At 36.9% G+C, this 16,317-nt stretch overlaps 1 protein-coding gene across 11 annotated transcripts; it reads left to right on the forward strand.

Annotated features, from left to right (window-relative positions):
* Window positions 1-7,800: 7,800 nt before the first annotated feature.
* LOC115664352 (aspartate--tRNA ligase 2, cytoplasmic-like) lies at window positions 7,801-11,268 on the forward strand. 11 transcript variants are annotated; one of them, XM_056305040.1, is made up of 5 exons: window positions 7,801-8,244; window positions 9,401-9,511; window positions 9,594-9,647; window positions 10,587-10,645; window positions 10,975-11,268. In XM_056305040.1, exons 1-5 carry the CDS (start codon window positions 8,242-8,244, stop codon window positions 11,018-11,020), a joined length of 273 nt encoding a protein of 90 aa, XP_056161015.1. In that variant the 5' UTR covers window positions 7,801-8,241; the 3' UTR covers window positions 11,021-11,268. The 11 variants fall into 11 exon arrangements, 6 of the variants coding, with proteins under 6 accessions (XP_056161015.1, XP_056161012.1, XP_056161013.1 ...); XR_008814860.1 differs by lacking the exon at window positions 9,594-9,647 and adding an exon at window positions 9,040-9,215 and having other exon boundaries at window positions 8,198-8,244; window positions 10,993-11,268; XR_008814859.1 differs by lacking the exons at window positions 7,801-8,244; window positions 9,594-9,647 and adding exons at window positions 8,252-8,935; window positions 9,040-9,215 and having other exon boundaries at window positions 10,993-11,268.
* Window positions 11,269-16,317: the final 5,049 nt, after the last annotated feature.

The following is a 16,317-nucleotide window of genomic DNA, read 5'->3' on the forward strand; positions in this document are numbered from 1 at the left end:
ACAAAGACTTGTTTCTACGGCTCCGAGAATAGATTCATCATATTTTAGAAGTCTTGCATCTCTTAAAACAAGGAGCAAATAAGTATCTAATCCTTCTTTGATAAGGGGTTTTGCACCAACCTGTACCAAGCCTATATGCATGTAATTCCATTTCTGGGAACGTTTCTTTATGGAATCTTTATTCAAAAGTTGTATTGAAGCAAAAGAATTAGAAAGTGGCACATCTCTTTCTTCAGTAACAATGACATAATCATTGTGACCAAAGAGTTTAAATTTTGAATGTTCATAAATTTGATTAAGCTTGACTTTTGGAATGAACCAATTTTCAATAGATTTATTAAAATCTACTATGTTTATTTCTTCTCTATTAACTGATCCTTGATCTGAGGACATTTATGATAAAGAACTAGAAGAAGACTCAGATCTTCTTAATAAATTCATTACAAAAGACTACTTTCTTCTTTTCGATTGATTTCGACGATGCTGACCAACGGACTCACTACCCCTCTGGGTTTTACTGCCTGGACCACATCCAGAAATCACACGAAAAGATCTCCACGAAGGAAATCGCCGTCACTGCAATGATCTTACAAAGAATATCTTTATCGATCCCTTGGCTCTGATACCATAAATGGCCTAGGATCTGGGGATTAGTAATAGGAGGAATAAAACAAGATAGATTTTGGTTATTAGTAAACGATGCTCTAAGTACTGAAAGTATTTTATATACTGAGAAAATTTATAGAGAATTTCATATATATTTCTAGATCTAGCTATGGAAATAATATATTCTAATATAAAAGTGCTGATTTCTACACAGAAGACTATTAAATAAATGAAATTAAATAAAATAGCAAGCATTATAAGCTATATAAAGACCATAAGCAATGTATAATATGAGAAGTAGAATCACTAAACCAACCATGTAGGTGGTATTTGTTAAACAGAAATGAAAAGGGCAAAATAGTAAGAAGAAGTAAGGATATATAACAAATGCAGTAAATTGCTTTAAAGTAGAGTACAAACCATCAACAAGCGGTTCGACCTGCCGTTTGTGGGGTATGTAAATGTAAGAAAGAAATTAAAAAGAAATAACTGTTATTCAAGCAGGATGGAAAGATTACAATAACAGTATTGAAAAATTACAACTGAAATGTAGATATTGAAGTACAAGTGCGAAAGTATATAAAAGCCTTTGTATTCTCAGATCATGAGCAAAATCTGGAATATAAGGTGATTCAGGGATGTGCGAAAGTATATAAAAGCCTTTGTATTCTCAGATCATGAGCAAAATCTGGAATATAATATGATTCAGGGATGTTATAGAATCTCCAGGAAGTAATGAGACTTACTGGTTATGAAAGAGATATGGAAAGGTTATGAGATGAATGATCTCTTATTTCTTCGGGGAAGGATTGTAGAGATCTGGAAAAACTGGAGAGGTTTTGAGAGATATGGAATTCTGAGAGAAAAGTTGTGTGTTCAGTTCAAGGAGTGAGGTCTGATTATATAGGCAGACTGGTCTCCTGTAGAAACGGCTTGCGGGTAGTACTGTAGCAGTAAGTGCACAGTGTTACAGGTGATCAATTATGAAAGCAAATGAATAGAAACTGCCAGACTCCTTTCGGCTTAGAAATTATGACAAACTATAAAAATAAGGAGTCTTTCGGCGCCTTTCACCTAGGAGAATCTGGAGAGATCTTTTGGTGGCTCTTCTTCTTCCTCTTCGTCCTTTACATCTCCCTAATTGGCGGGAATGGGGGATATTCTTGGAATGCCATAGCAGTCATCCTCGTTGGAATTCCCACTATGGTGAGAATGGGAAGAACTGGAATCTTCAATTTGAGAAAGGGCCTATTTCAGCATTCCTGCTAATTGCTAGTGGGATTTAGCAGATGCTAATTTGGACAATACAAACCCTTTATCATGTAGGAATGGAGTAATATCATCAGAGTTTACGGGTTCCATTCCCCTAGAAATGAGCCATTGGCTAACGGCCTCTTCAGTAACTCTATTGAAAAATTTAAATCCGTTCCACCATTTGACATTGTATCTCCTTATTAAAATGGGGATACCATTGTCATTTGATTTTCGGTAATCAAAATGCCAACCGAGGACCCATGATATTCCGAAATGATAGAAAAATAGCAACAGTTTGGGGAAATTTTTCTCATATGAAAGGGAGGTGAATTTTCGGAGAAATATTTCATAGCTGGGCTGGATCTTTGGATGGAGTATTTCATCAGTAGGTCCAAGATGGTCCCACCACTGAATGAACCAATATGGAACTTGTTTAATATCAAAGTTTTCGAAGAAAAATAGCCAAGTATGAGAGTTACTGGCATTTTGTCTCCAAAAGGTATTCCACCAGGCTTGTTTATAATCAAAATATGAAACGGATGATCTGTATGGAAGGGATTCAGCCATTTTGATATCAAATTTTTTCAAGGATAACCGTCAGGTTTCCACTGAGAAGGGTGAATGACCCTGTGAATCCTGGCTGTGGAGTAATTTATGTGGCCCTTATAAGAAAAATGTCGGAAGGTGATAGATTTTGTCTCTTCCAAAATTTTCTCATAAAATTCTATTGTTTTATAAATATCATGAGGAGTTTAGAAAAATTTTCAGAAAACAAATTTTTGGCAAAAAGGTAAGGATCTTCATTATAAAAACCATTTTCAACATTGCAAATGTTTTGAAATATTGTTTTATGGAAAAATTTGTTTGTTGGAGGGGTTGCCCGTGATGGCTGAATGACCACCTCACTAGAAATTCTTTTACCCATCGCCTTTTGGGTGGCTATGGGAGAAGAATCAGAGCTTACCAATGCCATAGAAGGCTGAGGTTGATTATTAAAAGCCTGTTGGAGAAGTTGTAGCGCCTCTTCATGGGACAATTTAGTAATATCAAAATGAGTGGCTGGCTCTTGTGAGGCTTGATTAGAAATGGTGGTAATATTCAAGGATGGTTGAGTTGCTTGAAGCCAACTCATGATATTGGTGAGTTTCCCAGATGACTTTTGTTCTGAGGAGGTCTCGGCAATTTCTTTGCCTTTGTCTCTTCTTGTGGGTTTGTTGGGGGGTTTGGGAGGCATTTTCCCTGTAAAAATTCTCTTGTGAGAAAATCCGGGAGAGAATTCGAAGAACCATTTATAAATTCTATATCAAAATTAAAAACAGATAAAATTGCTTGCCATCTAGCAAAAATTTGCTTAGAAGCAATATTTTGAACGTCTTTCTGCAAAACGTCTTTTGTAGATTTGCAATCAATCCTTAGCAAAAATTTTTGATTTAAAAGATTTCCTTGGAATTTTGAAATAGAAAGGACAATAGCAAGAATTTCCTTTTTGATAGTAGAGTAATTCTTTTGACAATCGTTCCAATGTTTGGAGACAAATTGAACAATTTGTTCCTTATTGTCCTTTGATTGTTTAAGAATTCCTCCATAACCAATGTCGGAAGCATTAGTTTCAACAATTTTAAAAGCAGAATGATTAGCAAGATGTAAACAAGGAATTTCCTTGACAGTTTGCTTGATCTGTCTCACAATATCAGTATGAACCTGAGTACATGGTGGAGGATCTTTTTTGAGCCTCTGATTGAGTGGTTTGCAATTATGTTGATACGAGGAAAGAATTCAATAATATAATTCAGACTCCCAAGAAATCTTTGCAATTGATTTTTATCTCTGATTTCATCAGGAAATTTTTCAGAAAATATTATCGAACTTTCAATGGGTATGATGGTTCCTTGATGAATGTAATGTCCTAGAAAACGTATCTTTGTTTTGAAAAGGGATATTTTAGTAGATGAAACTACTAAACCATTCTTTTTCACAATATTGATAAAATGATTGATATGCTTAAAATGTTTTTCTATGGATGTGGAAAATATTAAAACATCATCTATATAAACAATAATATAATCAGAACAAGAATTAAAGATGTCATTCATTATCCTTTGGAATGCGGAAGGGGCATCTTTTAAACCAAAAAGCATGACATTCCATTCATATTGACCAAAAGGAACGGTAAAAGCTGTTTTGTACCTATCCTTTTCATTGATTTGGATATGCCAAAACCCTGATTTCATATCAAATTTTGAAAAGATTTTTGCATCATGAAGCCTATTCAACAAATCCTTCTTATTAGGAATTGGATATTTTATCCATTTTAAAGCTGTATTTAAAGGTTTATAGTTTATTACCAATCTTGGAACTCCTCTTTCTAATTCAGCATTTTTGTTGACATATAAAGCTGAGCAACTCCAAGGGTATTGACTTTTCCTAATAAGCTTCTTCTCAAGAAGTTCTTGTATTTCTTTTTGATAGAAATTTAGAACTTCATGATTCATTTGAGAAGGTCTAGCTTTAGTAGGAATATTCTTTTCTGAAAACCCTAGTTCATAGGGTAAATCAACTATATGGCACTTTCGTGACCAAAAAGCATTAGGAATATTTGAACATATTGAATCTTTGATTTGATTTTCAAGACTGGAAATCTTCTTCTGAAGACTTGTTTCAGAGAGATTTTTGTCTATTTTCTTGTATTCAAGATCTTCCTTAAGAAATTGAAGATGAGTCTCTTTGTCTTGAATGATACAATTTATTTTAGAAATAGAATGTTCTTGAAGAGTATTCAAATTTCTGGTTTGAGGTTTCGAAATGAAATCAAAACATATCTTCTTGCCTAAAGTTTCAGTTTCAATTCCTTTCTCAGAAACTTTAAAAGGCTAAAGTAAATTGATAAAAGGTGAGCCCAAAATAACATTCTGTTTGATGGTTTTAACAAGAAGAAAAGGAGTTTTGAAAGAGATTTGGTCCTTCACCACTTCAGCTTCAGGAATTTTGTAATTTATATTCAACTTATATATATAAAGAGTCAAACATGGACTATGTGGTGCTTGGCTTGGCCCTAAACGACGCCGCACTTTCTCTTGCTCTCAAACACAAACGTGAAAGACTTGGCCCTAGTAGACAGATCTGCGAAATGACCCCCATCTCCCTCTCAATCTCGTTGACTGTTCAAAGTCGCCGGCCGGTTGCCCTTGCTCACTTGCTCGCGTGCCATCTCTCTCTCTCTCTCTCTCTCTCTCTCTCTCTCTCTCTCTCTCTCTCTCTCTCTCTCTCTCATCATCATCCTCTCTCACTCATCCTCTCTCACTCACTTGCTCAATTGGCACCGGAAAAACAACTAAGGCTTTATGGTTGGAAGGAAAAATCAGTTCTCCATACTTGGAGGGAAAAATTAGGGCTCGATTCTTGGAAGGAAAAAATTAGGGCTCGGTACTAGAGTGAGGAATCTCGCAACAAGTAAAAGATGAGTGATTTAATGTGTTTGGTGAGATGCATTGTTGTTTTATGTCCATTAAGTGACAAAGCCAGTCATTGTATATTCAATTTGGTGTGATTGTGGAGACCTCATGTGAAGTTGTGGTCCCAAAACATATATATATTATCTTGAGTGCAACGTTGGTATGGGTAACACCACTGCACCCATCACTGTTTGTCACGGTGGGAAATTTGTTATTGGCAGCAATGAGTGGGAATATGATAGTGGAAATGTCGATTTTGTCCTTGTCAACATAAGTAGGCTGTCGTATGAAGAATTTGTCAAGGATATAGAGGAACAGTTAGGATGCAAAATAGAAAAAAAATTGCATTATGGGGTTCCTAGTAAGAGTTAGAAAGACGATTTGAGATACCTTCGCTACAAAAAAAACAAGAATTTAGCCACGGAAAATTAGCGACGAAAAATTTGCAACGGAATTTGCGACGAAAAAAAAATTCGTCACTAATTTGCCACGAAAAATTATTCGTCGCTAATTTGCGACGAAAAATTTTCCGTGGCTAATTTGCGATGGAATTAGCGACGAAAAATAAATTCGTTGCTAATTTGCGATGAAATTTGCGACGAATGAAGGTGCATACGAAATTTAATTTGGTTGAAATAAATCACAAGAAAATGTATATGAAATATGAACCATTTGTCTTGGCACAACAAGCAATTCAGGTATATTATGCATCATATCCTAGTTTGAAACGTGATAAAGTTGATTGGTAGGCTGTATGTAAAATCAAAGTACAAAGAAAAATCAAGGAACACTGGAATGATACAGCATATCAACAAGAGGAAGTTTGTAATACGGTTGAAACTAAGGAATATAACATTTCAACTTTACGAGATCCATGTGGAGCAATGATAGATGTGGATCGAACTGGAATTCGCGAATCAAATTTAGAAAGTGTTGTAGAATCTGATTTTGAGACAGAGGATGATGATGATGCTCATGAAGAAAATGAAGATCAAGATGAAGACGAAGGTGAAAACGAAGATGAAGATGAAGATTATGATTTTTGAGACTTTTTATTAATTGTGTAATTATTATTATTATTATTATTATTATTCCGACATGTGTTTATTGTTGTTGTTGTCATAATTATTATTGTTGTTGTTGTTATTGTTGATTATTATTATTATTGTTATTATTGTTAATGTAATAGGTCAACGGAAAATTCGTCGCTAAATGGCGACAAGTCAAATACTATTCGTGTGATAACATTTGCGATATTTTATTTTCCATTGGATTTGGATCGTCACTAATTGACAAAATTAGCGACGACATTTGCGACATTTTTATTTGTTGAATTGTTAAAAGGTTGTCGCTAATTGGCGACAAATTGAATTCGCTGGAAAATTTTTTATTTGATGAATTGTTAATACGAAAGGTCGTCGCCGTCGCTAATTCCGTCGCAAATTAGTGACGGATTTGAATCCGTGGCTAATTAGCGACGAAAATAAACTCTTGTGGCATTTTCCCAACTATTTTTATTTTCGTCGCTAAATCCGTGGCTAATTAGCCACGGATTTAGCCACGAATTTAGCCACAGATTTAAGTCCGTGGCTAAATCCATGGCTAATTTGCCACGGACTAAAATCCGTGGCTAATTAGCCACGGATTTAGCCACGAATTTAGCCACAGATTTTAGTCCGTGGCTAAATCCATGGCTAATTAGCCACGGACTAAAATCCATGGCTAATTAACCACGGATTTAGCGACCAAAATAAACTCTTGCTTTACTTTCCCGACTATTTTTATTTTCGTCGCTAAATCCATGGCTAATTAGCGACGGATTAAAATCCATGGCTAATTAGCCACAGATTTAGACATGAATTTAGCCACAGATTTTATTCCGTGGCTAGCGACGAAAATAAACTCTCGCTTCACTTTCTCGACTATTTTTAATTTCGTCGCTAAATCCGTGGCTGGACCAAAATCTGTTACTAAATTCGTGGCTAAATCTGTGGCTAATTAGCCACAGAAATAAACTCTCGCTTCACTTTCCCGACTATTTTTATTTTCGTCGCTAAATCCGTAGCTAATTAGCCACGGATTTAGCGACGAAAATAAATTCTTGCTTCACTTTCCCGACTATTTTTTATTTTCGTGGCTAAATCCGTGGCTCAATAGCCACGGATTAAAATCTGTCGCTAATTAGCCACGGACTAAAATCCGTGGCTAAATTGTTTATGTAAAATGTCGTTGCTAAATCCGTCGCTAATTAGCGACAGAAAATAATTCGTCGTTAATTTCGTTGCAAAATTCATTGCTAATTTCGTCGCAAAATTATACTACAAAAAGTAAATTGAGCCACGAAAAATTAGCGACGAACGTTTTTGTTCATCGCTAATTTTAGCGATGGAAAAAAAAAGTCCGTTACTAATTTGCGACGGACAAAGAAGTCCGTCACAAATTTCGCGTTCCCCGTCCTCACTCCCAATTTGCCCGCCCTCACCCCCCATTCTCTCTCTCTCTCTCTCTCTCTGCTGATTCCTCAGATCCCCCCTGCACTCGCTGTTCTCCCTGCCTCTCCCTCTTTCATTTCTCTCGATCAGATCTACTTTCGCTTCTCCTTCTCCTTCTCCTTCTCCTTCTTTCCTCCCCCACACCCCCAAACCTCTCGCGCTCGCTAGGGTTTTCGGTACCCCTTCTCCCCCGCGACTCCTTGCCATGGCCTCCGGAGCCCTAGAGGCCGCGGAGCCCGAAGGGGCGGCGGCTCCTCCCCCCATCGAGGGCAAGGAGGTGGTGGTGGGCGGCGCGGATCGGAAGCAGAGGATCAACATCAACGACGTGCTCAACAAGCACCTCCTCTAGCGGTCCTCCCCGTCCACGTCCCGCGTCGTCAACGGCAAGGACAAGTCCTCCGATCACCGCGATTCGGCTCGCTTCAAGGCCAACTCCGATGGTCCGTCCGTCCGTCCCTCTCTCTCTCTCTCTCTCTCTCTCTCTCTCGTCGAATTTGATGATGTGTCGTGTGAGTTCCCTTCTCGTGCGCGTCGTTTCGGGTTCAGTCTAATTCTCGAAAGGAAATAAGAGGGATTCCGTTTGTTATCAGCGCTTTCGTGCCTGTGCTTGTTTAGAAGTGGAGATTGATTTAGCACGGGGCCGTACCCCCCATCAATATGTATATCTGTCTGCATAAGTTTGGATTTTGCTCGGGGATTTCGACGATTCGAGTGTTTCAGCTCTTGATGTATCGAGCATGTTTTTTTTATTAGTTTAGGGGAAGGGTTAAGTGTGTCCCCTGTCGAACTCTTGGTATTAGGCCGGAGCTTTTGATACTTGAGTTGCTGAAACGAAGTGTGATTTTCAGGTATCAACTATCTACTACGGAATTTATTATAGTGTTAGCACGGAGAGAGCATGTAATGGATTCTTTTGTGTATATTTACTTGCTGCCTCGTTTTAAGATGATCTCTCTATCTCTTGCTTTGAAGCAATTATTCCTAAGAGCTTGTGGTGGAGCCTGTGGATTTGAAGAAGTGCAGTAAAGTGGAGGTGATAGTGGAGTGGTGAAAGAGACACACGGGTTGTTTTTGTAGTCTCCAATCTCCATATGAAAGTCCAATTTCTTAAGATAAGATGCTGATGCTCTGGTGCTTATGCTTTAAGCGGCCAATGTTCCTCCTAGTTTGCTGTTTACATTTGCCTTGTGTTTTGAGTCTTAACACCTGAATTTATATGAATCCACATTGTGTAGATTTTTGGCCAGTTCTTGTTATTTGAAGGCTTTATTGAAATCCACACTCCGAAACTGATAGCTGGATCCAGTGAAGGAGGTTCTGCTGTGTTTAAACTGGACTATAAAGGGTGCCCTGCATGCCTGGTGTAGTCACCTCAGCTTCATAAGCAAATGGCCATTTGTGGTGACTTTGGGTGTGTTTTTGATATTGGTCCTATTTTTAGGGCAGAAGACTCCTTCACACATAGGCATTTGTGTGAATTTACTGGCCTTGATGTTGAAATGGAGATTAAGAAGCACTATTGTGAGGTTGGATTGGATACTTTTTCATTTAATTGAATTTTCAGTTTAGCTTAACGAACTAAATGTTTATGTGCAGGTAATGGACATTGTGGACAAGTTGTTCGTTACAATGTTCGACTCATTGAATGCGAGTTGCAAGAAAGAACTTGAAGCTATTGGAAGACAATACCCCTTTGAACCTTTAAAGGTTATAATATTTTTCTTTTTCTTTTTTTTGCAATCTGATTACATAAATAGTGCAACTCATGGGCAGTAACGTTTAATTGCAGTACTTGAGAAAAACCTTGTGGCTTACTTTTCAGGAAGATGTTCAAATGTTCAAGGTGAGGAAAAAAATTTCGGCAGCTAAATAGCTGCCCATAAAAAAAAGGGAACAAATAGAGTAGCAACATATCGGTTCATTGGCACTTCTATATCATGGCTGTAAAAGTAGGACAATGAGTTCTCTTGCTGATTTTTTGTTTGTTGCTTTTAAATGAAACTGATTGTTTGTGGTAGCACTCCTCTTACCTGATGATTTGTTCTGTTGGAAGAGGAACCACAAGAAAGTGATATTTACAACTATATGCCGTGCACGTGTACATTGGGGGCTGATTTGTTCTTGGCTTTCGTTGCTTTAGCTTGATTTTGTTGTTTGATCTGATTCAGGGCTGATTTTGTTGGTTGTTTTGATATTCGCGAAAATGGAGGATCTCGTGGCTTTGTTTGAGCCCATTGCGTTGTCTCCGTCGGAGTCTTCGATAATATTGCTACTCCTAGTTTTCTCATGTTTGCTTTAAGCTGGTTTGCTTTTGTTGTCTCTGTTTTTTCTCTCTTTTGACTGTTCTCCTTTCGGCTCTACTATAGCTCATAGCATCTGAATATATTTTACTCGTATTCTTGCAATGCAAAGGAAAAGAGGCAATAGATTCTAAGAAGCAAGTGTGATTTGGTATGTTAACCTATATTGGTATATTGTATTGGGATACATAGCTTAGCTAGGTCATAGCTGATGTGATTGTTTCCATCTTTTTCCTCTCCTTGCTTTTAGTCGTGGGGCTTGGGTTTTTGACGATGGGAATGAATGGGGCAATCAAGAGTCCAAAACCCCTCTTTTGTCTTCTGGTCTTGGGGGTTGCACTAGATGTTATTTGCTTTTTTAGAAAATACCCTGTGGGAGAATTATGGCTTCATTCAAAATGATTGATTATTTGAATAGAGTGATACCTGCTTAGATCATGCATTTGTGGAAAGTCATGTGTATTGTTCTTTGCACGTTGCAGGTGCTGGAAGCACTCCACTTCATGATGCTGCTTGTGGTGGAAGTGTGCAGTGTTGTCAGGTATTTTGTGATAGCTAAAAGATAAATAGCATCCAATATCATTCTTTATTTTGTTCGTGTCACTTACATAAATGTTTTTTTTGCGGTGGAAGTGTGCAGTTGTGGACAGTGAACCAATTTGGAACACCTACGTTGCACCTTTGTTTCTTTACTTCTATTAGATTTATCACTGAAAGTGAACTTCAACCTTTTTCCTCTATATTTCATTTACCTTCGTTGCTTTACTTAATTAAGATTGCTTGCTTCACAGTCATTTTGTATCCTTTAGAAGCTGAATATATTAACATTTAATGTGGAAACAATGTCACTAATTTTGTGTCTAATTCCAGACAATTTATGTTTTGTAGAAGAACAGCTTTGAGCAATTCTGCATAAGTTATGCAAATGAGAGGTTGCAACAACATTTCAACCGGCATTTGTTAAAACTGGAGCAGGAAGTGAGCATCTCACATGGACCGTGTCTTTAGTTTTGTTCAGTATTTATATGATGGGGATTGTCGCTAAAAGCAGGATATTCTTTTTTGATTCATTTCTATCGTCATTATTTGTTGTGCAAGATTAGTTATTGTGCAAGATTATTTATTCTCTCATTATGTGTACTATAAAGAAAAATATTTATGTCATTCTTGTGGAAAATGTAGATGAATGTATTTAATTTTCATATTATTATAATATTTTGATGTTATTAAGTGCTTAATCAATGTTAAATATAAATTCCAAAAATTAATTTTGCTTTTAATTAGGTTTAAAATCAAAAAATAAAATAAATGATTTTATCGTACGATCACAAATTATAAAAGTTCGTTGCAAAAATAAAATTTTGTCGCTAATTTCGTCCCTAAACGATATTCGTCGCAGAGTTCGTCGCTAAAGAATTAATAAAAAATCGTCGTTAAATTCATTCATGAATAATGTTCATGGCAAAAGAAAAAAAATTTGGTAGCAAATTAGCGATAAATTTTGCCACGAATAAGTTCATTGCAAATTACTGACAAAAAAAAAAAATTTCTTGGCAAATTAATGACGAATTTTGCCACAAATACATTTCGTGGTAAATTAGCGACAGAATCTTGTCATGAATAATTAGCGACGAATATAGTTCGTGGCAAATTAGCGACGAATTTTGCCACGAATAATGAGCGACGAATTTTGCTATGAATAATTAGCGACGAATTTTGCGACGAATAAAGTTCGTGGCAAATTAGCGACGAATTTTTTTTCGTCGCAAATTAGCGACAAAAATTGAAATTTTTCGTCGCAAAATTTTGCGACGGCGTATTAGCGATGAATTTTTTTCCGTCGCAAATTCATTTAGCGATGAATTTTGCGAAATTTTTCGTGGCAAAATTTGTCGCTAAAACCTAATTCTTTTGTAGTGCTTCATGATGGTAATGGTATTAGGGATCTTATTTACCATTATCTCTATGGTGAGGAAGTTTATGTGTATGTTGAGTATAACGGTGATGATTAAGATGAGAGCACTCATGTAGGGGAAGTAGGATATGGTATTGACTAGAGTACTCAGCCTAGGGATGGATTTGTTTTAGAGGAAGGAGCACAAGAGAGGGAGGCCATCCATATAGCTCATGTATTAGAGAAAGTCAGCAAATGGGGACGTGTCTCAGAGTCTCTGGTGAAGACATAAGTGATGAAAAATTGACTGGAGTAGATTGAGAAGTTGCTTTATCTAATGAATTAAATGATGGACCTTTGCCAAATGCAAATTGCCCAAGTGATGATGATGATGCAGAACTTGCACAATCAAGGCAAAACTAGAGGAAATTTCATAAAAAATAATTTGCAACACTTGGGGAATCGCATGAACCTCAACCTGTTAAAAAAGATTAAAGAGCTCCAGCGACCGAAGATAATGAGATTGAATATGAACAAAGCGGTGGTGATGATGAAAGTATAGTTCCGAGAATGAGAACAAAGATGATGAAGTAGCTGTTCATAGAAGGAAAAGTAAGTATCCTTCTTATGATCTGACTATTGCATGTCATTTGTTGTGCATATCTTTGAAATTTAATGATGCAAAACAATTCAAAGAAGCTATTTTAGAAGTACTCAATTACTCAACGGAGGAATGTTAAATTCATAAAAAATACCAAGGAATATGTGAGAGTAAAATGTTCATGACAAAATTGTCCATGGAAGATATATGTCGCACTGAGTAAGAAGAACGACTCATTCCAAATAAAATCCTTCCATGAGGAACATACTTGTGCCATTGTATTTGACAATAAAAAGATGTGTGGTTGGCCAAGCACTTGTTAAACACTATCAACACCGTGCCAAAGATCAAGAGTTTTCAAATAAAACAATTAGTGAATGAGCAAGTAGGGGTTAATGTGTCTAAAAATCAATGCAAAAGAGCCAAGCAAAGATGATAAGTACACTGATGTGTAGGTACAAGGAAAAATATGCACAGATCCGAGATTATGCTTGGGAATGTAGGCTTTAGAACCCATCCAGTAGAATAAATGTAGAGGTTCTGGGAAGGCCACTGCTTAACTGTAGGGCTGAGTTTGATAGGATGTATATTTGCTTTGATGCATGTAGAAGAGGCTTCTTACCTGTCTGTAGAAGAATGATAGGGTTGGATGGATGTTTTTAAGAGTTTATGCAAATGATTTTGTTGCCATTAGGAGAGATGCAAATAACGAAATATTTCTAAGAACCTAGACAGTTGTGAAGTATAGAATAAAGACACTTGGTCCTGATTTCCTAAAAATATTATAGTTGACCTTGAGATAATTGATTAAGGAGGTTGGACATTCATGAGCGACCAATAATAGGTAATGTCATTGTCAACTGTTGTCTTTTTAATATTAATAATATATCATTGCTTACAAGTATTCATTGGTTTGAATTATTGTAGGGACTTGTTGCTGCATTACTGAGCTAATACCATATGCTAAGTATAGAATGTATGCGATGCACATGTATGCAAACTGCATAAGCAATTTTGGCTCAATGCAAGGAGATAAACTGCATAAGTAAGGAGCAACGACATGGATAAACTGCATAAGAAATTTTGGCTCAATGCAAGGAGCAACAACATGGCAGATTTCAGAATTCACAAACAAGGGTTGTTTGAGTTAACAAAGGAAGGTTTTGAATTACTATTCCATAATGAACCTAAGCATTGATATAGAGTCTTCTTCAATGAAGAATTCAAGTGTGATATCATTGACAATAATCTCAATGAAGCATTCAATGGCATAATAGTAGAGGCTGGATGCAAATGAATATGCAACGTGCTTGAAGATCTATGAGTGATTGTCATGACTAGGCTACAAAGATAGAGAGATGAGGTTACAAAGTGGACTAGACACTGTGGTCTTAGGATTGCAAAGAGATTGAATGACAACATGACTGCTAGTAGGTTTTGTCATCTAAGTTGGATTGGGCGCGATACTGATGAGAATGAACAATGCTGATAAGTATGTTGTCCACCTAAAAAGGAGAAAGCGTTCATGTCGAGCCTAACAAGTAATTGGAATTTCCTGTACATATTTGTGCCACACAGCTAAAGCAACAAAATCCTGAAAATTACCTAGAAGATTGGTATAAGAGAAGCACATATCTTGCTTTGTACAAATTTATGTTGCGGCATGTTAGAAGTAGCAAATTTTGGGACCCAATAAATCATGAAACCCTTCACCTTTTGCCACCAAAGAAGCAAGTAGGCAAGCCAAAAAAAGGAAAAGGTAAATGCAGGAGTTTGAGTTCATAAGTAAGAGGATAAGCAGGTCTGGTGGAAAATTAAATGGTCATATTGCCATAAAGAAGGGCATAATAAGATTGATTGTGAATTGAAGAAGTAATAGCAGCAACAATAGATAACGGAAAGCAATGATACAAGGCCAACTGCAAGTCCATCTCGAAGACCAACTAAAGGCGCAACTCTATGGCAGCTATAGGGCCTGATGCAAGGTTAGTTGTAGGGCATGATGTAAGGTTAGTTGAAAGGTGAGCTGTAGGGCCATCTACGAAGCCAAATGTAGGGCAGGTCCAAGGCCAGCCGCTGAGTCGGATGTTACACAGACAATGAGAAAATGTCGAGTAAGTTATATAATTTGTGTTAATGTTGTTGTATGTCCATATGTTGGCAAAATTTAAGTTTGTTTTTTTCTTTTTTAGGTTAGAAGAAGACCACCAGAATAGGTTTCTAAAAGTTTGGCACCACAACGAACAAGAGGGGCTATTGACAAAAGGATAAGGCAATATGGTTATGAGCTATTTACAGACTTTACTACTAGTATGACCATTTTGTATGTAGTTTTTGTAGGTCTTGTGCATTTAATTTATGGTATTTGATTTTTTTGACAATATGGTTATGTTGTTGTAGTCTATAAGAAGTTTAGAGGTGTTGATCTCTCAAGGTGACCCAAGTAAAAATCAAGGGTTGCACCCATAAGAAGTACCTAAGGACAATAACAAACAAACCAACCAAAGGTAAGTGAAGCATAATCCAGTAAGAAGCAATCAAATGCTGCTCCAAAACAGATGACACAAGGGGTAACTCCAAAGACACAAGACTCCTAAGAAGATAACATAGGGTCGTGCTCCCAAATAGCCACCAACAATGACCCCACACACCACTATGACGTGGCCAATATCAATTACATAGAGCTCCCCTCAAATGACCTTTCAGTCTCGATCTTCTAGAAAGAGAATGGTTACTACAAAAAAGAAGATATATGGGAAAGAAAGACCAATTCAATAACCTGTAATTCTAGTTCTAGATAAAAATAGTGCAAGGATTATGAATTAAATCAAAAGTCCATCAAAAGGAAAAGGAACCGAGGGGAGGGGGGTCATTGAGATTGACTAATAGGAGGGTGCTAATATGGTTTTGTTGTTGGAGGTGCTGCACATGGTTTTGGTTGGTGGGAGGGGCTATTCAGATTGACTGATGGGGGTTATTATGTTTATGTCTTGCTTTACCCTAGTATTGCATATGGCGTTGTCTAGATTTTGGTTGATTTTGGGATGTTTTTGTTATATTCAAATTGACTTAATGTAAAGAAGCACTTGAATATAGGTAACAATACTTTTGTTTATGCCTTTGGCAACTCCAAGTTTTGTCTTGCTTTTGGCTAGTGCCACATATAGTTGTTATGTTTTGTCTAGATTTTGACTGGTTTTGTGCTCAACCTGGCACAAGCATAAGATTGCACCAGCACTTGTTTATACCGTTAGTGCAAGCACTAATACTATAACAGCAACCTAGTGAAGTTTTGTGCTGCACCAACACTTGTTTGTGAAGTTGATGCAAGCACAAGACTACACTAGACTCGTTGAAATTTGTCCTTGCTGGTGCAGTCTTGCTTTTTATGTGTTTTGAAAATTGTAAGCAATGGGTGTTGTCAAGCAAGTGGTCCTCATGTGTCTTTGTAAGCTTGTAATGGAAGTGTTTCAGAAAGAGAAATCAACATATCACTTCTTAAAAAGTGAAAATCACAAGCAATCCCTTTTGAACAACAATCGACACTCAAGTGATCATTGTTAACAAAAATTGGCACTATGATCACTTTTAACAAAGTTTAACACTCAAAATGATCACTCGTGAACTTGACCATTCATTGTAGTAGAAAATAGTAGCAAAGCAACATTTTCAGTACAAAACAAGGCATGACTAGCTTTCATTGCCATGATACAATTAC

Source organism: Syzygium oleosum, unplaced genomic scaffold, assembly GCF_021117445.2.
Source record: "Syzygium oleosum isolate NSW1041296 unplaced genomic scaffold, Sole_v2.1 Sole_v2.34, whole genome shotgun sequence".
NCBI classification, from domain to species: Eukaryota; Viridiplantae; Streptophyta; class Magnoliopsida; order Myrtales; family Myrtaceae; genus Syzygium; species Syzygium oleosum.

Bases quoted from the DNA above. Each gene is read 5' to 3' on its own strand.
- LOC115664352 (XM_056305037.1), top strand. From the start codon at position 9,304: ATGGAGATTAAGAAGCACTATTGTGAG. The intron at 9,331-9,400 runs GTTGGATTGGAT...GTTTATGTGCAG, and splicing joins TTAAGAAGCACTATTGTGAG to GTAATGGACATTGTGGACAA. The intron at 9,512-11,036 runs GTTATAATATTT...TGCAAATGAGAG, and splicing joins ACCCCTTTGAACCTTTAAAG to GTTGCAACAACATTTCAACC.